This window comes from Sceloporus occidentalis, unplaced genomic scaffold, assembly GCF_023333645.1.
Source record: "Sceloporus occidentalis isolate IW3139 unplaced genomic scaffold, rSceOcc1.0.p SCAF_3, whole genome shotgun sequence".
Lineage (NCBI taxonomy): Eukaryota > Metazoa > Chordata > Lepidosauria > Squamata > Phrynosomatidae > Sceloporus > Sceloporus occidentalis.
In genome coordinates, this window is record NW_028316983.1 from 56,386,340 (window position 1) to 56,412,931 (window position 26,592).

Sequence of the window (26,592 nt, forward strand, 5' to 3'; positions counted from 1 at the left end):
TAGATATATACCAGGGATGATGAATATTCATCATTAGTTTCCTGCCCAAAAAGTACCGTAGCTTCCAAACAATTGAAAAAGCCAGTAGGGAAGAATAACACAGAAGTGAGAATTGTGTGCAGTTTTTGCCTGGTTTCATACATCCTGAAGTGTTCCCCAAAATAATTTTTCCCAATTTTGAGTCAATCTGGAGTTGCAAAATGGATCCAGGAAACAAAACAAAACAAAACAAAATTTAAGGCTCATCAGTTGGTGTTAGGAATACTTAAAAGACCTGTACTTTGATGTCATGAACTTGACTATCAGATTTGTACCTCTTGACGTCAGAGAAAAACATGAGAACAAAGAAACCAGTCCTCTGCGTGTTTACTTAGGATGCTTTCAGGCCTACAACAACGTCATTGCTTTCAGAGCCAGATATGTGTAATTCATGCAAAAATTGTAGGTTTTTCACAAAAAACACAGTTTTTGTATTTAAAAATCCATGTTTTGTATTTCAGAATTCTGGGGGGGGGACCCCACTTGTGCCTCAAACCCCTAACTTCCTGTTGTTGGAGTGCAGTTTCTATGAGAGATGGTAAGAGCTGTGGTCCAGCAATATCTAGAGGGTCATGTTGTACATCTGGATATTGCTGGACAACAACTCTGGGTACAAACAGTATTTCAACAACAGCAGGAATATTCAGAGGGTTATGTTATCCATTGAGCCAGTGTGGTGTAGTGGTTTAAGACTCTGGAGACCAGGGTTCAAATCCCTGCTCGAGTGTAAAAACCCACTGGGTGGCATTGGGCAAGTCACACTCCGTCAGACCTCAGAGGATGGCAATGACAAACCCTGTCTGAAGAAACTTGCCAAGAAAACTGTATGGTAAGTTTCCCTTAGGGTCACCATAAGTAAAAAATGACTTGGAGGCACACAACAACAACAATGTTGTCCATTGGTGTTTCAGTTCTTGTTCAGTTCTCTCAAGGGGTATAAAACTCAGGAGTTCTTAGAGCAAAAATATCCCAATAGCTTGAAAACTTTCTTTACTAAAACTTCCAGAGTTTGATGCAGAGACCACACTAGCTAGGGGATGATGGGACCTCTAGCCCAAAAATGACATTTGCCCTCCCCAGAGTAATACTATTTAAGCTAAAGACTGACACCGATTTCAACCAGTCTGCATGCTATAAGTTTCACTATAGGTGGCATCGGGTGATGCTCATGGATGACAAGGGATAATTTCATTCCCTTTTAAAAGTAGCTTTCCAAGCTCGGGATAAAAAGAGTGTGGGTTGAAGTTTTGTACTATGATGGTCCTCATTATATGGTTATATTAATTCTTCAGCAGTAGGTAAATTCCCTGCAACAATATTTGACTCTGTCAAAGATTCCCACTGCCTGCACCCTAGAACAAAGACATATGCTGTTGGAAAGGCATGCCATCCTTCATAACTGTAGTATGCCCACTATGGTGAATTCAGGTTTGTTTAATCTCCGGCTTACGCTTGCCCAATAATTCCCCCTGATTTTTGCTTATGAACGAACTCATTCATGGTCAAATACAAAGCCTCTTTCCCCCACCTTTAAGCAATAAACTGAAAGAAAGGCTCACATTTCACTTTCATTTAGTAAGCATGTATTTTTAAAGCAAAATTCCAGCTTGAGATCAAGGACCTTCATTTTCCATCAAACTTTCTTCAAGTTCTTAATACTACTCTCTTTATTACTGATAGCAAAGGGAGGGATCTCTGACTATATACCTCTGTTCCTATCTCTAAATGCAGTACAGTGTTTCTTTTGGCTTCGTTTTCCAGTTTTTGTGGCTAAAGCAAAAACAAAAAACGAAAACAGACCAACTCTAATGAAGTTGTAGTCAATTGAATACAACCACAGTGGTCTCAGTTGAGAATTGGAATCACACCAGAAGATGTGTTTAGTCAAAGAAGTTAGGGCTAGATGACCATCATTTCTATTGGGATTAAGCAAAGTTCTCAGGACTGGCTCCAGATTTGAGGTGCCACGAGAAAAGTGCTCTCCTAATTTCCAGCAACGTAAGACCAGACTTGCTGTGTCTAGGAACAGCCTATATACTGGAAGTATGTTCTGTGCTAGCACCAAGCGAGATGTATACACTACTTATTCTGAGCAGCTATATAAGCTTGTATAAGCTTTTATACAAAGACATAACCGCACCCACAATGAAGATACACCTTCCTCCTGCAATGTAGCCTTGCTGATTTAAGTCTTAGCAGGTTGGAGCAGGAAATCAAAGATGCTCTGCAGAGATGATTTGGCTGAGGAATATAGGTCACCTAGCTGAATTAACCCAATGGGAATAGGGCCAAGTAATCAAAACAACAATCAAACACAAACTGTGTCATGGAAACCTTAATGATCCTATGTAGCTGGAGCTGCTAGATTTTTAAACACCAGTTCCTGTATATAACTCACTGGAAAACTGGGCTAAAAATTCCTGAACCTTCTAGACACTCACAGTAAGGAGTCATATAACTATTAGTAAATTATGACAATAGCCATCTACATTCCCCTTGAGACTATATTATTATTCATGTTTCTCTAATTATGTACTTTAGATATCCTACCAGAAATCATCTGAGGTCGTGGATGAGAAATCAACAGCATTTTGAGGTTGTGGGGAAGGAGAATTGAGAGCATGACACATGTGAATAGAGATAAGAGCACATGCTGTATCACTTTGAAGATCCCATTAGTACCATCTACAGTCAGTGGACCTGAGATAGCATGTCTTGTAGAAGTACTGTCTGAGGCTCTGGGCCTTCTGCTAAAGTGGACAAAATTTTATTTAAGTGGTTTTCTGATGGCTACCCATGGCCACTGCTGAACACCAGCATGTGGAGAGGAATATCTAGAACTCCTTGTGAAGAAGGTAGATTGTAGTCCAAAATTATGGCAACAGTGGTGACAGAAGCTGTTCATTTAGTACTGTGCTTCTATGCTGTCTATGATATCAGTTAACAACTTCTGTGCCCCCTCTGGTACTGTCTACAGTAAAGACCCCCTCTTTCCCTTTAAGGTGATGTTCAATAACAGACACTTGTAGTATTTATCATGTTGCTCCCCAGTTCAGCAGAAATGGAGCACATGTTATTGAACTGCAACTCCCTTCACTCCTTTATCATTAGGTATTCTTGCTAAGACTGATGGGAGTTGCATCAACAAGATCTGGAGTCCCATATATTCTTTCCACCTGCTTTAAATACTAATTTTATGCATATTTATACAGAAGTAAATGCTACTGAAACTAATGTGTCCTCATTTTTCCAGTGTGTCAAATCTTGTTCCTAAATCTTGACAGCTATCTATGGACAGGCTGACCGTTAGCCAAGATATAAATCCTGCTCAACCTGACTGGCATTTGCAGTGTGTAAATCTCCCCCCAACCCATGTTTATTCCACTGTTTATTTCAGCTTTTCAAATGACACGCCTGTTTTATTGTTAAAGGCTCCTTTCAAATGTAGGGTCTCTCTCTCTCTCACACACACACGGTGCTATTTCTGCTTCATGTTTTTCCTAATGAGAAACAGTGCTAGGAGGTACTCTCAACAATAAGGAACAAATTATGAAGGGTTGAAGGAAGGCAAGCAGCCGAAGGACAAAAAAAGTCCCATGATTGAAATTCCATCTAAAGCAAACAAGCCAATGATGTCAGCATTAATAAGAGTCAAGTTTTTTAGATGGTGTTATCAATGGCCTTCCCCTAGATCAAACACAAGTCAAAACTTTTCAGATTTCAGGACTATATAGAGTTGGGAGAAATGCAAGAGAAGGCACGGAACAGAACAGCATGTAAAAGAAATAAAGGAAAAAGCAGCTATCCTTAGAACCTTTCATATGTTGAGATGTGGATCCATATACACACTGGCAAGGGGTGACATCCCATCATTAACCTGTCGTTAAAGTGAGATTGGCCGGCATTTTGCTTTAACGGAAGTTCACATTATTGCAATGCTGCTTAAATAATGGATTAATGGCAGGATCAGCACTACGATTTGAAAGCTATCACAGTCATGGACAGGTTAAAAGCATTTTAAATAGTAATTATCATATTTAGTAATCATCATATTTACAACATTGCAAATGCTTTCAAGCTATAGACAGGTGGAGATGTGTGTGTATATGAATATGAGGGGCAATCGGAAGCCTGGTCTTCTGGTATCAGCAAGTAGTGAATGATCTTAGTGAATGTTTTAATTCAAAACGTTTTAATTATTGTTTTATCTGTATACCCCATATATTTTATGTATTTTCTAAATATGTTATTTATTTTATTGATTATGTATCTTCTGGTCTGTAACCAATGTAAATCCAATAATAATAATAGTAATAATAATATATTTAAATATGGCCTTGAATCTAACACTGACCAAGGGTAATTTCAAATGGCCTGAAGAAAATACAAAAGAGGATCCTAATTTAATGTTCTAGAGGTGCTTGAAATAATAATAATAATAATTAGATGCATATTGGAAGAGGTGATAATTTTTTAAAAATACATTTATACTCTGCCTTTCTGTCATCATGGAATTGCCATGCTGTGAGGAAATAGTCAGTCATGTGCCACAGAAATAGTTCCTGCCTGTTTTATCAAGGCCAATCTTACCATTAGACAAGGTGAGGTAGCAGCCTCAGGTAGAAAATGTTGGGTGATGAGAAAGGGGAGCAGAGGCCTTGAACCTGCCCATCAACAGTCATTACCTGAACAAAAGACTGAAAGCAAACACAGAGGTCACAGTCTTCCACACGATGGTGCAGTGTATTTCTATTTAACTTGATTTTATATATTTAAATTATCATATGCAAACTTGATGCACATGTGTATCCTACAGGGGTGGATTGGTTGATATATCTCCTTTTCCTTTCCTTTTCCCAATAAAATCAATGGAATGCGTTCAAAGTATCTATACTATTAGTGAGATAAAACTATGCTCTGTGTTGATATTGAATTAGGTCCCATGCATTTCCTGGAAAGCTCACTCTGCTAAGGTTAAAATGACTGCTTCCGTCAGTGCCATTCCACTGCAACAGTTCTCACAAGCATGCATCAGTATTACAAGAATGCTATCAAAGTGCCTTGTTATTTTGTGATGTGCCTCATGCACATACCGCTTGTCAATGGGATCTCCATTGTTCCCCAAAAAAAAGGGGGGGGGGAATCTTACCTGGGCAAGAAAACTAACATTTCCTCTTGTTAAATCACATGGAAAGCATATGTTGCAGGACAGTGAAGCATCATTATTGAAAAGATGTTCTAATAAATGTTAGGCATAATGCTTGATTTAGGAGGTTCAAACATAAGATAACCATCACTTGTTAAAGATTAGCTGACTCATTGTATGTATATCCAAAGAGGTAGAAACTATAGCTATGTTAGTTTGGAATACCAGTATGTAACGGGATCTAGAGCATTAAGAGATTGTAGCGTTAGGTCTAATCCACATGAAGAAAGTTTGACAGTGTTTCAAATGCTATGGAATTCTGGGATCTGTAGTTTGCTGTGGCACCAGAGCTGTCTGAGAGAGAAGGCTAAATATCTCACAAGATTACAAATCCCAAAATTCCACAGTATTGATCCATAGCAGTTAAAGCTGTCAAACTGCATTATTTCTACAGTGTAGATTAAACCCTAGTCTACTTCGTCAGATGGAGTGTTTTGTTTTGTTCATTACATGCAACAAACACCTGCTCAAGTGTGGTGTAATGATTAGAGTACTGTATTGGAACTTGGGGAATCTAGGGCCTAGTACATGCAGAACCAAGTAATTCACAGGGTGACCACAGACCAGTCTTTCTCCATCTAAACTATCTCACATGGTTATTATGAGGATAAAGTGGGGAGGAGAGAACCAGGCAGGTTGCCCTGAACTCTTGGGAGGAATGGGGGATAGAAACAATATTGATAGTGATGATTTCCAAAAGATGTCCTAGCAAATATTTCTATTAAATCTCAAGAAAGACAGTTTCAAAGCTATGGAACAAACATCTGAGATCTCTTCAAGCACTGTTATTTCAACCTTTGATAACAGTTATGGGTCCTTAAAAGGAGAGTTCTGGCATGTATGGTCTCCCTAGAACTTTCATGTACAGGCACATGGTTTAGTTTTAGGAGAATGTGCTGCTTTCCTCAGGCCTTGGATTTATATGTTCCTTCTTGTTTTAAAAATGGGAGACTTTAAAAAAAATCCAGATACAATTTATAATAAATTGTAGTTTGTTACAAATGAGGAAATGATGATCCAGGTAACAAACTGAAGGAAGTATCAAACCTGGTTTTGGCATGATAAAGAATATGGAGTCTGCCAAAATTCTCCCTTTGGTCCTGTGAAAAGCCATCCAGTACTGAATCTGCCCAAAGCACCTGAAGTCTGAGGGTTTATAATTCAATACCAACATAATGAATGTCCCAATTAAAAGATTACAGTGGGCAAAAGTAGAAACTGATGTAACAGCTTTTGGTCAGTATCCCACCACAGCTGTTCAACAGTCAAGATGGTTTCACAGCTTTTTGCACATGTTCCAGACAGAGAATGGAGTCAGCAAGTGGGCTTGATCCATGAGTAACCCTTTGTTACAGTCTCATGAGAAAAGAGCTAAGGTGTAAATTCTCCAACAAGTGACAAAGGGCAAATTCCTTTATTGACAACTATGATTAGTTATTCTTTTCAGAAAGTTTTCGCAGAAACTTGCCATTCCCCTGGCAACCTCGGCTGCCCCTTCCTTACCCTCTCCATCCCCCAGGCGGTCTCAGGGTGGAGTGTAGGAGACCACCTGTCATTAGCTCCCAGTTTATATTGGAACCTTTACATATAACTGGCGGCCAGTTTTTAAATAATCATTTAGACATGGGTCACAAGGTGAAGTCTTTCATCCACATTCTCCCACAGGCCAAAAAATGAAAAGAAAAATGCTCAGTAAAATTAATGCAAGTCATCCAGTGCAATCCCATAACCTCCAACTGTACTGATTTGGCAAGGACAGTCCCAATTTATTGTCCGGCATCCCGCTTTTCCAACTGTTTTGAAAATGTCCCAGTTTCTCTCTCCTCTTCCCATATCCCTCCTTTGTCCTCAGCTTATTTCTGCTGCTGCATGCCAAGGGCGTATTCACACTAGTGCTTTTGTCCCGAGTAGATCTGGGGAGATTCAATGATGCAATACTGAATCAAAGTTCTCACTACATTTACTCTGATTGACTCTTTCTGTGGCAATTTAACCCTGTTGACATTCACATTACCATTTGTATCAAGGTAAAATGAAGCCACATTTTGATTGTTCCCATTTTTTAATGTCAGTCAAATTATGCATATCTACGTCACACTGTTTGGGCGAATCCTCCCACTTCTGTCAGTCTCAGAGGATGGCAATGGCAAGCCCTCAGAACAACCCTTGGCATGAAACCCTGAGATAGGTTAGCCTTGGGGGAGCCACACTATCTCAGCCAAGAAACCCCCACAGGTTTAAATGTGGGTTATAAATGCAATATAATATGTGTGTGAGAGCTTTGTTTGCAACTTGGGAGTAGAGTCTGTTGTGGTTTTATTTCTTGGGAAAGAGGAAAAAATGACCCCTATCCCCCAGCCTCACTGATAGGATTTTTTGTTTTTTTAAAAAAAATGTCAATCAAAAATGTGCACCTTTGTCAAACTGATGATGCCAGTATTTAAAGGTACTGTCTACTGCGGCCACGCAATAGCAAAAGATGGGGATAAGCTGTCAAATGTTATTTTAAAAAAACCAAAAACCACTTTTTTAAAAAAGCTTTGACTTTGACTGGCAGGGAGAGAGCAAAGGGGTGGGCATGATCTGCCCTCTGCACATTAACCTTTCCCTTCCTGTGTTCTCAATTGAATCGACAGCGAGTTCCATTGATGGCTAGTAAAAAAAGACCGGTTCTTTCGAAAAGACACGCTAAAATCCCTGGTTCCAATAGAACCAGGTTAAATGGTTTTTTTGTCAGCTCCCCTGCAAACTGCACTGAATCTACTCAGTGCCAGTGTGAACAACCCTGAAATAACCCAGTTTCCACACCAGGTTATTGCGTAGTGTAAACAAGTTCAAGGTGCAAAAGTAGTTTACACTCAGTTAATTCATCAGGAGGGGAGGGGTGGAATCTTGTCTTTCCTGATATGCTCAGGCAAAAGCAATCTGCGGCAGCCTCTCCTAGCATGTGTGCTCTTTCTCACTCATAACTTTTGCCATCTGCTGTTGCTTAGCCTCATGTGTCCTGTTTTTTATCTGTGAAATATTGGAGGGTATGTAAGGAGGGTATGTAATTATTAATACACTTTCTTATAAGTAACTTTCTCTGTATCCAGACAAGGCTTATTTTTGAGTAACTGTGTTTAGCACTGGAGTCTTATAGTGCCAAAGTCAGCTAGACTGTGTTATAGACAGGTTACCCCAAAAGCCATTTATTCATCCCCACCACTACCAGCACAGAACCACAACACCGGTTCATTATCACAAGACTGGAACTGGATAGAATCATAGACAAAGTTTAGTTCTGCAAGAACCCAGATCCTTTGAAGAAGGGTTCCAAGGCACATTCTCATTCATGCTCTCTCACTCTCTCAATCTTTCTCACTGCAGACACCAGCTAAACAAACATGGTTGAATCCACACTGCAGAAATAATCTAGTTTGACACCATTTTAACTGCCATGGCTCACTGTTATGGAATACTGAGATTTGTAGCTTGTTGTGGCACCAGCCTTCTCTGACAGAAAAGGCTAAATGTCTCACTCACCAAACTACAATGACCTTGAGTCATGGCAGTTAAAGTGGTAACAAACTGGATTATTTCTGCAGTGTAGATGCAGCCACTGATTTTCCAAAACTACATAGCAGATTGGTTTACTGAAATTAATATTCTCAGTTGCTTTTACACTTATTTAAGAGCTTCAAAATGACCAATAAACCCATTTCCTCTTAAGGTAGTTTTGACTTGATATTCTTTAAAGTTTATCTATCCTTTTAAAATTTTGGCTATATTGTTCCTTTTGCTCTTGTTTGTGTTGAGAGACATGCGGAGGGGAGGGGAGATTTTTTTAAAAAAAATTGAGCAAGGCAGACTGAGAAAGAACTGTCTGAGGTTTGTATAATTGGAATCAATTGCTGGCTTATCCAGGTATCAGATATAAGTGGCATTAAGCCTTAACATTTCAAATATCAGCTTTAATTGATGAGATGAATCTCTTCCGCATATGTGAGCCATGTAATAGCATCCCCAATTGCTTCATAATCTGTCCTTGTCCTTTGTAGTAATTCCTTCCCCACTCATTTGCCCACTTGTTAGACACCTAAATGCTTAAGTGCAATACTGAAATAATTATCCACATCCTTGTTCTATTTTTGTATATTCTTCCACTCCACCTCCAGACTTATCATCTTGCAAAAGTGCTCTTTTCCCCTCCTTTGATAGCTTTGTTTATACTACGGCCAGCACTTCAAGGAGTTTATTTATTACCTGCCTCTGGAAACACCTTGATACTTTGTAGGACTGGTTGAACAGGAATGGTTGGCATTATTATAATTAAAATAGGTCAAATTGTTACATTTCTTAGTTATGCTTAGTTTCATAGAATATTTATTGAGCTATAGATCAGGGCTATAAAAGACTCAGAGCAGCAGCTCTAAACATCCACACAACAAAGGTAAGATGATAGGTTTCCAAGGGACAGAATCCACAAGGCACTGTAGCAGCTGCTATGGAGTTCTCTAGAATACAGTATATGTGAAACATTACCACAACACAGTACATCTTTGCAGGCACATGCTGATGCAGCCATCGCTCATCTAATTTCCTCTGTGGTGAAACAATGGTATAGGATAGCCAAGGCTAAATAGCAATACAGTGGCAGAGACACATGACCTAACATTTGGCAACATGCGTGTTTCTGTCTACCTCCCACATCACAATAAATTAATGGATTATTAAAAATCCATGCAGTCTGCTGTGAGGCAATGACACCTTAGGAGCAGCCCAACCCTTTCTTCTACAAAGAAAAAAAGAGAGAAGGAAAAGGGGCAGGACTTTAGGAGGGAAAATCTAGAAGCCAGGCTTACTAGGAATGAGGATAAAGAGGAGCAGCCAACCTCACTGATGGTCTTTCTCTTGGTGATGTTCCATTCTCACTCCAGTTTACTTCCATTTCATTTTGAGGTGAAGGATTTAGTGAAGCAAAGATGACTGAAGCTCGGCCACGTTATGTCATCAACCGCCCGGCTTATTCTAGTGAATTATTCGATGAAGAGTTTGAGAGGAAAAGTAGAAGTTACCCACTTGGAGAGAAAATAAAGAATCTTTTCAGGTATGTAGATGTTTTCATTTAGGTGTTGTGGCATAAATGCTGTACTGTACTAAATGGTAGATAAACCAATCCATTTTTTTAAAAATGAGAACATGTCAAATCCAATTTAACCCACACTCTAGTTTTGCTTAAACCAGAAGCAATGATGCTAATTTTAAGACCAGTCCTCCTATTCAAAAATGAAACTGTACAGTTCTCCAAATGGAAAATTCTTTAGAAAATTATCTTGCAGAATCTGCAATCTTCTTCTTGTTGTTGTTGAGACTGAAGGCAACTTACAACTTATTAAAACTGGTATTACATAGTTAGGTTGGAAAATGCCCAATATCAATATGGTCTGGGCTTTGGGACATCCAAGGAGAATGGGTTATTTGCAGGATATCTCCATTTCTTTACTTTTTAACGTTAATGAATTGTTGCTAACTGTTCAAGAGCAGACATGTATGTTTCTACTGACTAAGCCAAGGGAGATTAGAATGAGCAAACTATAGCAATAGGAGGGAAGACCAAATAACATGCCCAACTTTCTGCATCAAATAAGGTTATATTAACTCATTGCAACCACCACCTACGATTTGGCTTTGTGTGCTTATGAATAATATTAATGAGCACTCTCTAAGAAAACTGTCTCATCTTGTAACACCACACCTCCATCCCACCCCAGATTCATCCCTTTTCACTTGCTGCCCCTCACTCCTGGAACCTCCTTCCCCCACAAACACGGATCATCACTTCTTTAAGTAGTCTGTAACCCCGCTTCGATCCACTGAGAGAGGCGGGGAAACACAAATAAATTTTATTATTATTATTATTATTATTATTTAACCAGTTTCAAAACTGAATTGAAGACCATCCTGTTCAGAGAAGTGTTCCAAAGCATTGCGTGACTATTATTTCTTATTTGACATTTTTAATTTGTTGCCTGCTTTACTTTATTGAACCCTTTCATAGAATCATAGAGTTGGAAGAGACCACTAGGGCCATCCAGTCCATGTATTGTTTTGTATTATTTATAAATGTTATGTTATTATTTCTTAAATTGTACACCATGGGCAGGTTTACTTTATCCATTTCACTGTTTGTATGTACAGCGCTGTGTAAATCTACAGTGCTATATAAATAAAACATAAAACATAATTATAATAATAATAATCATGAAGAAAAAGAATGCATTTGTATTAACCATGGGTAGATCTTTCCATTCTTAGGTTCTTGAATCTTTATCATTTCAAAGTAGATTTGGGTTTGTCAAGTAATCCAACAACACTGTTAGACAGGAGGCAGAAACCACAAAATTCCTGTATACCACTCTGCTTCAAAAAGGATTCCAAATAAGAGTGATGACATACCCAAAAAAGTGCGCCCCCAAATTCCATAGCATTTTGCCTTATTATATTTATTAGTTATAGTATGCCTGAAGAAATGAGGTGTGGTACTCAATAATATATGAGACACAGTCATTACCCTGAGGCTTACAATCTAAGAAACTAGACATATATGGGAAAGGAGGAGTCAAGGGACAAAAAAGAGAGGTTTGAGGTCAGTTAGAAAATGTAAAAGCAAGAAATGAATTTGGATCTGTCCATCAAGAGAATTAAATGTGAGTCACATAGTGTTTTATTCAAAAAAGTGTGTGTGTGTGTGTGTGTGTGTGTGTGTGTGTGTGTGTACATGTGCACATGCTGGATAGTGGGTTCCTCTTTAATTTTTTTTCTCCAGCAAATTTTTTGTTTTGTTTTTGTGCAAAACATGGGTTTCCCATGAGTCTTCAGATACCTCCCCCCTTGTGCAGGGATGGGACCATTTTGGATACACAAAGATCACATTCAGAAACCAAGATTGCTATTTATGTGTACTCTTGTTAGTATTAGTATTAATGTTTGTATTGTACTCTTCATACTGGGTAATAGCATCCAGGAGTAGCTATGTTGGCCATACGGCAAAATACAACAACATCCAAAATCCACAAAACAGCGATATCTTTATTGCACCAACCAAAATGCATGAAGTACTTCATACAAGCTTACAAAGCTTCACTGGCTTCTTCATCAGTTAAAAGTGATAAAAATCATACAGGAGAAGAAGAAAAGTGATGATGTTATTACCACAGGCCTACATTTTGTGAAGGCAATGATTCACTGTTTGCAAATTTGGTCAATGTGCCTCTAACATACAACAGGACATATTTTGCCAAGAGCTTAGAAAGTCACTTAAACTCCCAAGACCCCACTCTATCAATCATTGGTTAGTTTGTTTTTTTAAAAATAACCTCTTTACTTTTTTTTCTGTACAAAAGAATCTTTAAAAAGAAAGAAAGAAAGAAAGATCAAATTTCTACAAGGCACTGGTCAGTAATATGAAACACGCCTAAATAGTCAAGCCATAAAGTCCTGTAACTATAAAAGTAACTTAAACATTAGCGTTGCACCACAAAAAGGAGTGAACCTTCCCTCATAATGCAATATAATTTAGTTATGCTATAGTTCAGGGGAAGGAATAATGCATCCCTGCAAATGTCGTTCAATGGCAAGTGCCAGCAACCCAGCAATAGTGAGGAATGCCACAAAGTGCAAGTCATTAATACCTGCAGTGCCACATGACTACCACCCCTGCCTTATTTATTGTAGAAAGGAATCACTTATGAATTGTAACTAGTTATGCCCAAATACTGAATTATCTGTATCATATGTCCAACAGAGCTTCCCTTTTAGTCTGGAGCTTACTCTACAAGCATAGAGGAAAAAATCCAGCTATTTAATACCATGATGCTACCTAACACTGTCTATCAGCAGAGGCATCATATGTATGGCCAGATGCACAGTTCCATAGTTATTCTCTGCACTTCCACTCTTGCTTTAAATGAATGACAGAAGTGACTTGCTTGGGCACATAACAGAAGAAACAGAGAGATTACATAAAACTAATCTCATAAAGTGGACTCACAAATACACATAAAAACACAATCTAAGCACAGAAAAGAAAAGAAAACCACAATCAGACACAGATATTAGAACATTAATATTTGTCCTCAGTGGTATATGGTTCTTACATATTGTGTGACGTAGGCTTATGCATGGCCAAGAATGCATTACTTAAGTAAACTGGACCCATTAATTTGGACTACACATGTTGACTTTAGATTTGGGTGGCACCCAGTATGATTGAATGGGCTCTTAAGTGGACAAAGTTATGGAATCATGCCAATGGAATAACTGGTCTCTGGGTGATTTCTTAGATTTTCTTTAAAAAAAAATTGATACTCAGGGAAGAAAATAAAGTCATGATACGTTAGATTCCTAATCTAAAAGAAACTACTTCAGTGTTCAGTTGTCAATTATACCAGCTACATTAACACTTGATGAAGAATAGCAGAATTTTTAGTCATTGCCATAGCCACTTACTTTAAATGCATAACACTTTTGTTTGGCGTGAGTTATATTTCTTTCCAGTAAATCTGAACAAAATAGAAGTGTTGGATAATTATATGCTACCAGAACATAATTAAGGCTTTAAACCTTTAACAATTTGGGAATAGGGCATTTAAGGTACCTTTTGAACCCCTGTATCCCTACTTGGTCAATCTAATCATCTAGAGAAGCTTATTTGTTGATGCTGCAGGATCCCGGAGTTTGCTTTACTCAGACCAATGTTTCTAGTGTAACAGTGACAGTGTTAAGCAGTTTATGGATGCCTTTACACATGTCTCTCCAGGGACATTAAGCAAATGCCAATGATATTGAGTTTCTAATGCATGTTTAAAACTTTTTTTTATTATAGCAAATCTTCCCAGAAGTATAATTTTAGCTGAGTGTATTACCAGCCATTAGATTGCACTGAATGTATGCTTTACTGTGGTTTAAATGATCTTTTAATTATATACACCATTTAAGTATTTGTAAGTGTTACACAGCTTATAAACTGTTAAAGATAAGTAAAGCCAATAACTTTAATATGGAAAGTACAACATAAAACTATGCTTGATGATTTTCACATTGAATAAGCCAGACTGCTGCATGCTATTGAGTGGAAGTGACTTTCCTCACTTCAGTGCCAGTGGCAGGCTGCCTGTTCTTTCTGTGTGTGTTGCCATGGGTCTTTGTTCTTCCTTTAGTTGAGTGACTTTGGCCAGAATGTAGAGACATTACTTTTTTGGACAACAACTCCCAGAATATCCCAGGCAGCCTGTTAATTGGCCATGTTTAAACAAAGTGGCTGGTCTTTCAACAGTGGGCCCATACAGACAGGCCAAAATAAAGCTGCTTCGGGTCACTTTGGAGGTATGCTGTTTAAATGATGCATGTGTACTATGAGTCCGGAAGCCACACCAAAGCCACACTCCAGTCCTTAGGATTGAAGCATGGCTTTGATGTGGCTTCCGGTCTCTTATGACGCGTGCATCATTTAAATAGCATACTTCCAAAGTGACCCAAAGCAGCTTTATTTTGGCCTGTCTTTATGGGGCCAGTGTTTTATATGGCCAGAGTGCTTACTGAATGCAAAAGGTCACAGCTTCAATCTTTGGCATCTCCAGCTTCAGCCTTTGGCATCTGAGCAGATATGCCTGCATCTGACACCTTAGTGAGCTGCTCTCCATCATGAGGTGTAAACATCACCAGGCCCATTTCCATCTCCCTGTTTTGGTGTAGTCCTGTTCGGACAATGCATAGTCCAAATCTTGGTTCTAGTGCAATCAGTGTGGACAATGTCCAGCATGTTCCACACAAGAAAAGGGGGTATAACATCATTAACACAGAGTAAAAAAAATCTGTTGCTCCAGATCTTCTGGGAAGATCCAAAGCCCTCTGTTCCCATACTGTAGTGGCTGTCTTCACAGGAATCCTACTGGGTCATCCAGTACGTCCACTGCAAGTCATTCGCTCTGAGGTCAGAATGAGGTGCCCAGCATATGATTGTCACTAGACACTTCGTTCTGACCTCAGAAGCAAGTGGCCCACAGCAGCAAAAGATGGGCTGGGTGGTCCAGTGGGAGGCCAAGGTAATGGGAACACGGCCAGGATACTCTGGGCTGCCCCTGGATTATCCTGGCCAGTGCAGACAAGGCCTATGATAGGTCTGTGATGGAATTCTGTACAAAGCAGCCATTTGGAAGATGTTATGTGGAAGCAAGAGGACAATATTTGAAGCAAACATTCATAGGCCCAGAGTAGTAAATGCTTTGATGTTATGTTCTTAAGTGTGCAGCTATATATTCTGACTCAATACAAGACATTTTTGGAGGAGATACTGTTGAAGCAGTAGGACCATCTATGAAGTAAGCATTCTTTCATAAGACCAGGGTGTTTAGTGTTTAAATGTACAGTTATATCCTGTTGACTTCTCATATTCCATTGTTAAAGTAGGCCACACAGGATTACTTTGTTCTGTTAGCTAACAGAGCTATTAGCTCTGTTGAGCAGTTGTACAAGAGCTGCCCAAACTAGTAATGTGATGGTTTATTACACTCATCATGTTTAGTATGCTAATAGCACTTCACATTCTATAATTTTGCCCAGATTTCATTTTGGTTATGGACACAGAATTCCTAATGCATACCTTCCAATTGTCCCAATTTGTTAAGGACAGTCCCAATTAATCCTCTGTTGTCCCAATTTTCAAGCTACTTTTTAAAATGTTCATATTTCTCTGCTCCTCCCACTTCCCCCCTTTTCCTCTGCTTACTTTCATTGTTGCAATGTAAAAAAAGTACAAAACTAGCTTGCTCTGAGTTAACTCAGCAAGGAGGAGAGGAGAGAAGGGGACAGAAACTTGCCTTTCCCATTAGACTCAAGCAAAACAAACTGCTGCCTCTACTAGCTTCCTCATTGATAACTTCCATCATCTTAATCACACTCATTCTGATGCTGTCTGGCCACATGTGTCACAGTTTTCACGTATAAAGTGTTGGAAGGCTGCTAATGTTTAGAGTATCATAACTGGAAAACAAACCTAAGTAAACATCAACAAAAGCCCTTGGCTAGGTCTCATGGTCTGCAAATTTCAGTGGAGATTGAGATAATGGGATACTGAAATATTACAGCATTAAAATCAGTAGAAGACTAATTATGAATAATGGAAGTGATCTATTTTTTCCACTGATCCACATGCCAACAACATACAGATGTAAAACACCACATGCCCAAACAGCCCCTTTTTGTCAGTGAGGATTTAAGCAAGGCTGTCCAAATATATTTTCCTGCTTCCCTGTACAGATGACAACCAGATAGGCAATGGAATCACTTCAACAATGGCAATTGGATAGTGTCCCCCCATCAAACCTGAGGTCATCAGGCTACTTTGTTTTTATTTATTTTATTAAAATATGTATAACTTATTCCTATATTATGGAATCTCAAGATGGTATTCAAGTAAAATCAGCATAAACAATTTAAATCAGTACAGGTTTTTTTAATGAAAATATATTTCAAAGACTAAAATATACCAGTTAAAACTGCTTTAATGGTTAAAACTGTTTAAAAACATATGCATGCACCTTTTGAAATAAATCTATTTGGCCCCAATGGCTTTTAAAGCTGTGTTTTAACTTAGCAGTGGAAATACTCCAGTGTCAGTCCCACCTGGGCCTCTAAGTAGAAGGCATTCCCACATTTAGCGGGAATGTGGGACAGGGCTTTCTTTGTGGTTGCTACCAGACTATGGAACTCCCTTCCCAGAGATGCAAGATTGGCTCTCCCCTTGCTGTTCTTTCATTGGACTTTCCTATTCCAGCAGGCATTTGGGAACAGATTGTTTACATGTAAGGGCTTTCCATTTTAGCATGCTGTATTAGTTTTCATTAGTGCTTTTTAAAAATGTTTGAAATCATTTTTAAAAATGATTTTAATCATTTTAGTTTTTATTGGTAGTTTATTACTGTTTTAATCTTGATTTCTGTATGCTTTTAACCACATATGGCTTTATTTGAATTTCTTTTAATCTGTAAACTGCTTTGAGGTCCAGTGTTGGATGAAAAGGTGGGGTATAAGTAAAATGATTAATTGATTGACTGATTGACTGACTGACTGAGTCCATTCTATAACCAAGGTGCCAGAGCAGAGACTGTCCTCTTCCATGGCCTCCACCAGTGTAAAACTTCCACTGGTGGGTGAGAGAAAAGACCCCCTCCAACAGACCTCAGCTCTTGGACATGCACATGGAGAGAGACACATATCTGGACCCCAACTGCTTTAGGGTTTCAGATATTATCACCAGCACTTTAAGGGATGGGGAAGGGTTGTATGCTGCTATAACATTGTCCACCAAGAGAGGGTCAGGCACCTCAGAAGGGAAGGTTGTTCCCTACCATCTGCCACCTGAGGCATTGTGCCTCATTCTACCTAATGGCAGGGCTGGTTCTGTGTTTGGGGTCATGAACCATCCACTCTCTTACAGTTGTACACAAATAACCTTATAATGGAAATGTTCCTGACTGATTTTATGATGGCTTTCTTCTTTTCTTTCAAGATGTTCACCATCCAGACTCAAACTCATCCTATATAGCCTGTTTCCTATACTTGTATGGCTTCCAAAATACAAAATCAAAGATTACATTGTTCCTGATGTCCTTGGTGGAATCAGTGCTGGGACTATTCAAGTGCCTCAAGGTGAAAGAACATTGCCTTATCCATATTATTCAAATTTTTCTTGGGTAGTTTCTCCATAGAATACATTTAGGAAAATACCTATGTATCTTATTTCAACTTCATGCCAACCATGGTTTAAAAATCTATGTTATGTTTATGGCCCAGTAGAATCTTAAAACTGACATGATTTTGAAGTATGCTTTATCTTTGTCCATATATTTGGGAATTACCCATGTGTAAAACAATTCATATATTTAAGAATCTTCCATGTATATATGAGTCAGGGGTTTATGTCACCACATCGTCCTTTGAATGTCTATTGCACACAATTTATCTGCCTTCAAAAGAAGAAATAATGTGTTCAGGTGTTTCTAGATAATGGTTTCTGTTTGCCCTTTACTGTATAAAAGAAATTCCAGTATATCTCATGGTATTTATTGTCACATGATATATCCTCTTATATTTCTTCAGTGTCTCCTACTGGATTTTTGTCTCCCAAGACAAATTTCTTAAAATCCAAATTTATAGGTATCAGAATAAAACACTTAGGTAGTAGCATAAGTGTTCTAGTTCCTACTTCTTTCATGAATTTGCAGTGATGTAGCTCTGCAGTGTGGAGGATTTTCAAATGCTGCTACAGAGGGTCTCAAACAGATATCTTGGTTGTGTGAATTTGTGGTAAATCATCACATATATAGCCTTCTGTTATGACGAGAACATTAATGTCACCCTCAGTTGACATGGGTTGTTTTTTAATATGAAAAACAAAGCACCTCACTCAGTGTCTTCAGCTTACAGTCATTTACTAAAGTCTGCTAGAACACATAGCAACATCTGGCCTAAAAGAAACACAAGTATTTACCTGAAAAGGTTCCAGAATTGTCCTACTCTGAAGAAAATATTCTCTTTTTAATTTCTGCTGCCAAATTGAAAGAGAGCATAGTCTATCAGTACAGAGGTCTGCCTCTTAAAGGGGTAGTTCACCAATTGTTTGTAGGGAGTCACTTAACCACCTGTTGTCACTATTCCTGTCTGCTGCCTAGCCTTTCTGATAACTAGGGGTGGGCAGATGGCATCCCTAGGAACACATTGAACTCTCAGCTGAGTAGGTCCCAAGAACCCTCAGCAATCAAGTAGTTCAGAGTTCTGGCAAAAGCAATCTGACCTCTGCCAGCAGTCTGCCAGCAAGGATGGGAAAAAAATCATAAGAGAGAAAAGCAGGTATTAGGGAGGAAGGGAGAGGGCTGCCCCACTCATTTTTGCTCTGGCTTATGCCTACTACCAGATTACCTATGATTCTGGACAGAAAGAAGGTGGCCCACTTGTATAACACATCAGCTATGTGTCAACCAGTGTCAACTTGGTTCTATCATTTTGATTAGCTTCTTTGCATGTTTACATTGTTTTCTGAGATAAATGAGTTATTAAAGGAGCCCCGTTACACAGTTCCTGTTATTTTGTGGGTAGAATGTTGATTACCTAGCTGGCTGATGCATTTTGAAGGATAATAGACTCTGAGATATATTTTTCACTTGTGTTTTACAGGCATGGCCTTTGCTCTATTGGCCAATCTTCCTCCAGTCAATGGACTCTATTCTTCCTTCTTCCCTCTGATAACCTATTTTGTGCTTGGAGGTGTTCATCAGATGGTCCCAGGTAAGATCACATTTTCTAGTTTAGGGACTGAAAGCACATTATCTAGTCTCTCTATGAGGTCCTACCACCTTAAGCTTTATTCCATTTGCATTACACCCCTGTGTTTTTCCAGCTGTCCTAATAGCTACAGAGCAGGAGTAGGCAACCGTGAAGGGCTAGGGAGGCATATTGGTCCCCCAGGTAACCTAGAGGGTACACGCTCCACGGTATCCACTATCACAAAAGTTTTCTCTCTCTCCTCAAAACACCCTCTAGGGACATTTTCACCATGTTTTGTGGGATTTCTAGGACATTTTAGTCCCTGGAAAGACCTTTTTCAAAACAAGAGTAAGTGATCAGTAGTAATTTCTTGTTCAGTGCCTGATTCAGAAAAGGCTTCTCCAGGTCTTAAATTGGTCTAGGATCACCAACACCAAAACAAATCCCCACCCCTACAGAGGATTTGGGGACAAAAAAATGGAATTTCCTTGCATTATTTTGAACCTTAGGGAAGCTAGGATGCTTCAAAACATGATGGAAAGCCCCTCCATAGCCTCTAGAGGTCATTTTGGGACACTTTGAAGCAGAATTTGGAGGCCATAGGGGTCACAAAATTGGTTCTGAGGGCTGTAAGCAGTCCATGATTGCACTTTGGCCCCATTCCCACTGGGTTATAAAGGGAATCAAGAATCTGATTATAGGGACATTGTTCCCATTTGAATTCACATTTGATCCTAGTTAAAGGGAAATTGGTCCCATTTGAATTCGTGTCCGATCCTACTTTGATTGATTTCTCTAGCGAAAACCCGAATCAGCAGTGGTTGATCCTGGATTATCCTGACACCACTTTTCAAGCGGTTCTTTTTGCAGCTGCCATGTCGGATCTGGGGTAAACTAATGGGAACGACAAAGTGTCCGAATTGGTAGTTTAGGAGGGGAGGAGCAATGTTCAAGGGGGTGTCACCAGCTTTGTTCTCTTTCCTGACATTCCCGACGCCATTTCCCCCCTTTCCCTGGTGGTGCAGGAAGCAGGGTAAGGCGATTGCATGTGTAGACATTAATTTTTTTTTTTTAAATAAGTTATTGATCGCCTAGGTGCTCCGTCGGGTGTCTGTACATAGAAAATTGCTACATTGACCTCCAAATGCAGAAAGCACATTACGCCTCCCTGCAACCCCTCCCCCCGCTCCACATAGATCGACATGTGAGGAGACCCATTGAACACCATTGTTTATTTCCTTTTTTTTTTGCCTGAGCGCCTAAGTGCCTAAGTGACCGATTGACTACTAAAAAAACCCTCCAGAAAAACAGGTTTGAAAGACACAAATGGGAACAAAAATAGCCCATGTCAAAATGCATCAAATAAATTGGCATCACTGTGATGTCTAATCACCTAAGCGCTTGATTGACAGTTTTAAAAAACAGTTCCAGAAAGGCAATGGGAACGGGGAACAAAAAAGTCAGCGTCAAAATACAATGGAGAAATATCAATAGGAACGAGAACATGGGTCAAGAAAAACCAAGTCCGTTTCAATGGGAACGATGGACATGATGTGAATACAACTACGAAAACTCGATTCAAGCCAGACTCGCAGCGAGATTCGTCAATTTATATGCCCAATAGGAATGGGGCCTTTGTCCACCCTCACTATAGAGCCTTCGTATCTTGAGCTAGTTATGAGGCTCAGGAAAAATGGACTAGTGGTCTTGTTATACAGCAGTTTTCTGCCCTTTTGCTTCTAGTCATTCCATCCATCCATCCATCCATCCATCCATCCATCCATCCATCCATCCGAGCCATTAGGGCAATAATGATTCTCCCTTCTTCCCCACTTCCCTGCAATTAGCCTTTTAAAAGAAGTATACATTGGCACTAATACAGGCTTTATAGAAGCGTAAATGCAGTTTTGTGATGGCAGTGGTGGTAAAAGAGAATCTGTTCCTCTGAATAGTGATCCAAGATAAGAGATGTTGAGAGGAGAAAATCTCTTATCTCTGATTGACAAAAAAGGTTTCCCTTGTTATTATGAAATGGTGAGTAGGCAGCATATGCTAAGAGGAGCAAGGCATGGGGAAGCTGGTGGATTATATCAGCAGCATCTCGCCCTAAATAAATGAGAAGGCACTTTGTATACAAATGCAAACCAACATTCATGCATGTGTATTTCTCACAGGCACTTTTGCAGTCATCAGTATTATTGTGGGGAACGTTTGCCATGAGCTGGCTCCTGACTCTGAATTCCAATACTTTAACCATACAACCAATGAGTCCATGGTGAACAACACAGCCATGGAAGCAGCCAGACTGGAGATCTCTGCTACCCTGGCTTGCCTGACAGCTATAATACAGGTAAGGTTGCATTGTACAGCATTCAAAACTGTAAAATGCCCAGACTCTCTTGTATGGAGTTGAGAATGGAAAGCAGGGGGATGACTATGCCAGCACATCAAGCCTATTTACAGTTTTTGTGACTTTGTTATGTTTGTGTTAGATACTTTGCTATGTTTGTGTGTATCTAAAAGTGAACTTCATATGCAAAAGAAGATAGCAAGCAATAGCAAGTACATTTCTATACCGCTTATCAGTGCACTTATAGACAAGCGGTTTACATTGTGTAAACTATTTGCCCCCAACAAGCTGGTTACTCATTTTAGGGACCTCAGAAGGATGCAAGCCTGAGTCGAGCTTCAGACCTGGGCTGTATTGAACTCACAACGTGGCAGCAATACAGACATTTAACCACTGCGCCACCAGGGCACCCTTTACTTCATGGATGGCATACATACATGAACAAGCATGTTTAAACACCCATAGCTTGAGTCTCTGATTAGGCCCAGTCCCCAGATGTATTCACAGACCTTTAAAGACAGGTGCTTATGTGTGTATATCAGCTCCCCACCCCCCCAAAAAAATTCTCCCTTCAGAAAGCACTGATATTCAGATATTTGTCATATAATGTGTAAATTTTCATATTATTACTCTTAAATGTAGTAGAGATACTCTTTCCAGGAATTAAACCATTCCTAAATAGTTCCCTGGCTGCCCTTCCTCATCTTCTCTTACCTCATCTCTCCAGCAATAGGGAGAGGTCACATGTGTCACTTTTGTACCATACTCCTACACTGGGGAAAACCCCTTTTGGAAGAGTTATAGCAGTCAAATCCACACATACAAGATTATTCCAGACTTTAGAATGAACTGTGAGCTATCCCTCTGAGAGATTAGATTCATCATTCCATCTGAAACATCTGATTGTCCTTTCTCTCCATAGATATGCTTGGGATTTGTGCAGTTTGGCTTTGTTGCTATCTACCTTTCTGAGTCCTTCATCAGGGGTTTTATGACAGCAGCTGGCCTACAGATCCTCATTTCAGTGCTCAAGTATGTCTTTGGCCTGACAATTGCATCCTACACAGGACCCCTTGCCATTGTCTATGTAAGTGAGCAACAGGAGACTGTCGCTATGATTACTGTCCAAATTTGTTTTATGCTTAGCAACATGTAAATCAGTTTGGAAGATATGAATGAATTATTCCCTGAGATAAATGTTTATTGGATCAGGACCTGGAAGATGTACCATATTTCAGAGGAAGGCAATAGGAAGTCACCACTGTATATTCCTTGCCTAAGACAACCTTGTGAAATTCATGGAGCTGTCATAAGTTGACAGGCAAGCTGAAAGCACATGGACACACATACATATAAGGAATAAAAACCAGTGTGTGATTTTAAAAGACTACTAAGGAGCTTGACAGACCACCCCAAAGGGGCGGTATGATGCCGCCCCTTTTCTAGCCAGATTGGGGCTGCGGCAACCACACACTGTGGCCCCAATCCAGCCTTTTCAGGGTGCAAAAAGGAGGCACAAAAATCATTTCCTTTTTGTGCCCTGGAAAAGGCATCATAGCCGTGTTGCCATGGTTTGGTGGTGCTCCTTCATCGCTGTGTCATATGGCTGCAGCGCCGGAGGGGCATCATGATGCCCCGCACCATGTGGAGCAGTGCACAGCATCATGGCACCCTGGGGGCGGAGTCGGGGGTGCATCATCTGGATGCAATGACCCGACTCCGTCTCCAGGCCAGCCTTAATGACCAGTATGAAGAGGGCCTTAAATCAATGCTTCTCAGCACTGATGAAGGACCAGCTCCTAAAAAATTGTTCAGGGGACTGGTACCATATTTGTGACCATTGACAACAAGTGTTTCTTTCCTAAAAACGTCCTGCAGACAAGTTGCTAAGGGCTCACAGATCAGCACTGCTCCGTAGACCACCATTTTGAGTGGCACTGATGTCATATCCCCCTTTCCTATTAAAGAACCAATTTTAAATCAAAACGTTTTCAAACATTTTTCAAATAAGAAAAACCAGAGATGGAAATTCTCTCAGATCTTTCAGAGAAAACAGAATTTAATTCGCTATGCTTCATAACAATGGAAGCTGCACATGTGACACGTGTCCTTTCTAAGCAACTTTTGAAAGGTACAAGAGTGCTTTCATGGCCTTGTAATATTAGGGAAGGTGCATATAAGTAACAAGAGTAACTATTAATTCTACCCAACTTTAATTACAAGGTTTTATTAGAAAGACTGCATGCAATTATAGAGTCCAGAGTTCCTGCTGTGATCCTCTTGAACCTTCTTCTAAGGTCTCAGCTGGTTGCCACTGTTGGAAACCCCAAGTCAGATTAAATGCATCCTGTCTCGTCAGGCCCTACTTACTGAGCCTATTACTAATCCATAGCTGGCTACTAAAGAAACTGTAGCTTCTTAGGTTGCTTTGAGTGCTGTCTACTACTGCTGAGTATAGCCTTCTAAGCTAAATAAGGGCCACTGAAGTACCATCTTTGTGAGTGAGAGAACAAATACTGTGACAATATGGGGAGGGGGTACAGGTCAGTTGTTCATCATGTGCTTTGTATGCAGAAAGTTCCAGTTTCAGTCTCTAGAATCTCTGGATAAGAGGAGGAAAAAATCCTGCCTGAATCCCTATAGAGCTGCTTTCAGACTAGTTAACAATATTGGTGTAGATGGATTAACAATCTGATTCAGTACAAGGCAACATTGCATGTGCTATATCCTCCAGTCCTGATGGCATGTTGATGAGGGTCCTTGCTCACTGTTTCTCATTTAATCTTTCTCTCCTCTTCATGCCCTTAGACTTTTATTGACATTTGTAAAAACTTGCCAAAGACCAATGTGGCCTCCCTCGTGTTTGCCTTGGTCAGCTCTGTACTCCTGATTGTTGTGAAAGAGTTGAACATGAAATACATGAAGAAAATCAGAGTCCCCATTCCGATGGAGATCATTATAGTAAGTAGCAGTCCCTGAGATCAGTTTATGCCATAACAAACCACATTTTGTGAACATTTAAATTAATTCATTTTTCTGTGTAATTTATTTAGTTGGAGAATATGCATTCTCCTACTTTACCTTGTAAGGCAAGAAACAATATGCTCTAAAACAGAGGACAGGTTTGAGAGGACTGGGCAGCAGCACATCTATTGCCGCTACCTGAATTTCTTCACATCTTCATTTTGCACCTTTAAAGAGTAACAGAGTAATAGATATTATACTGGGAGGGAAACTGTATAGAGGCAAATTACCTTAGTAATGCTGCTCTCCCAAATTGCAGCACAAGGATTTAAAAAAATGCCTAGTAGAGGCGGTGAACAAATTGTTGGGAAGGGAAAGAAGACCTCACCCTCTCATGTCCTGTGATTGCTTCCTTACATATTGTTTTCAGTGATTTTGCTGAAAGTTTGCAACAAAGGAAGGATCAAGGGGCAAGTTTTATATTTCAGTAGCGGGTGGATTGGAAGGTCTTGACAAGAAGCTGAAGGTAGACCCATGGTAGAAGTCAGGACCAACTACTACTGGGAACACATGTGTGAAGGCCTTGGTTCATCTGTAGTAGCCTCTGTTAAGGGAGCAATACCAAGGAAAAAGTCTCTTGTTAATTCAAAGCTATTCTGTTTGCCTAGATTTCAGAGAATGAAAAAAACAAAAAATGGTTTCTGAAGCAGCCAATCCATTCCACATGAGGGAACTTACCTCCTAGTACATGAAGTACAGTATCTGGTTTGTGCTCCTTTGAACACACCATGGAGTGGTCTGATATTAAAAATATTATGCTGTTCATTTTCAGCCTAACAAAATATGCTGTTGACCTATATATCCATTACAGACAATTAGAAATGCAAACTCATAATCTTAGTAGATTAATCAGGAATGGAGATGACCCAGATTTAGCTAGGATCACTGGAGGTGAAATGCATTGGCATATTCAAATTAGCCTTGACTGATGTTTCAACAAGTCTGAGTGAAAATATCTTTGGGCTATTTACATAGCAGGAAAGGTACTGTACCTGCAGATAGCCTGACTATATTCCAGATTACTGAAACATGATGAGACAGGAAACTGTAGATGCCTACATACCTGATGTGACTGGGGAAGGCAAGAGGCCAATGTATACCCAGAGAGCATTGGTGTAGTTATTGCTGTAGGAAATTCAAAAATTTGGGCAGACATTGTCTTTGGTTTCAATTTATAGTTCTTCCAAAGTCTATAGTGGTTTAAACATAACAAGAATTGTGCTAGTTTGGATGAAAAGAATATAGAGTCTTGCATTCTGTTCCCGCAGTGGCTTATCAGACATTTATGGAAAGCCTGAAGCATGACATGAATGTAGTTATACCCTCCTGTTTGTGATGCAGGATAATTTGTATACTAAAGCATGATGCCTTTAGTACTGGAGGTGATAAATAAGTAGAGGTACTAATAGCCATTGATTGCTCTTTCCTTCCTTGCCGTATGCATTTGGGAAAACATTAGACCCAAACTAATCTGCTGGTGGTGGTTACAAGCTAGCAGCAAAGATGAAATTATTCTAGATTCAGAAAAACAAATATGCAGAAGAGTTTTGAGAAAATGGAAATGTCATATTTCATCCATAAAATAATAATAATAATAATAATAATAATAATAATAATAATAAACGTTTTATTTGTATACCGCCCTTCCATAAGATCAGGGCGGTTTACA

At 39.5% G+C, this 26,592-nt stretch overlaps 1 protein-coding gene across 1 annotated transcript in view; it reads left to right on the forward strand.

Moving 5' to 3' along the window:
* The first annotated feature begins 10,198 nt into the window (after positions 1-10,198).
* The window catches only part of LOC149315967 (solute carrier family 26 member 9-like), a 50,145-nt gene continuing 33,751 nt past the window's right edge, over positions 10,199-26,592 (forward strand). Inside the window, exons 1-6 of the mRNA XM_089518576.1 lie at positions 10,199-10,334; positions 17,796-17,935; positions 19,460-19,570; positions 21,724-21,899; positions 22,822-22,986; positions 24,708-24,860. Of these exons, the coding sequence (XP_089374702.1) occupies positions 10,210-10,334; positions 17,796-17,935; positions 19,460-19,570; positions 21,724-21,899; positions 22,822-22,986; positions 24,708-24,860 (870 nt within the window). The 5' untranslated portion in view covers positions 10,199-10,209. The remainder of the gene's footprint in view (positions 10,335-17,795; positions 17,936-19,459; positions 19,571-21,723; positions 21,900-22,821; positions 22,987-24,707; positions 24,861-26,592) is intronic.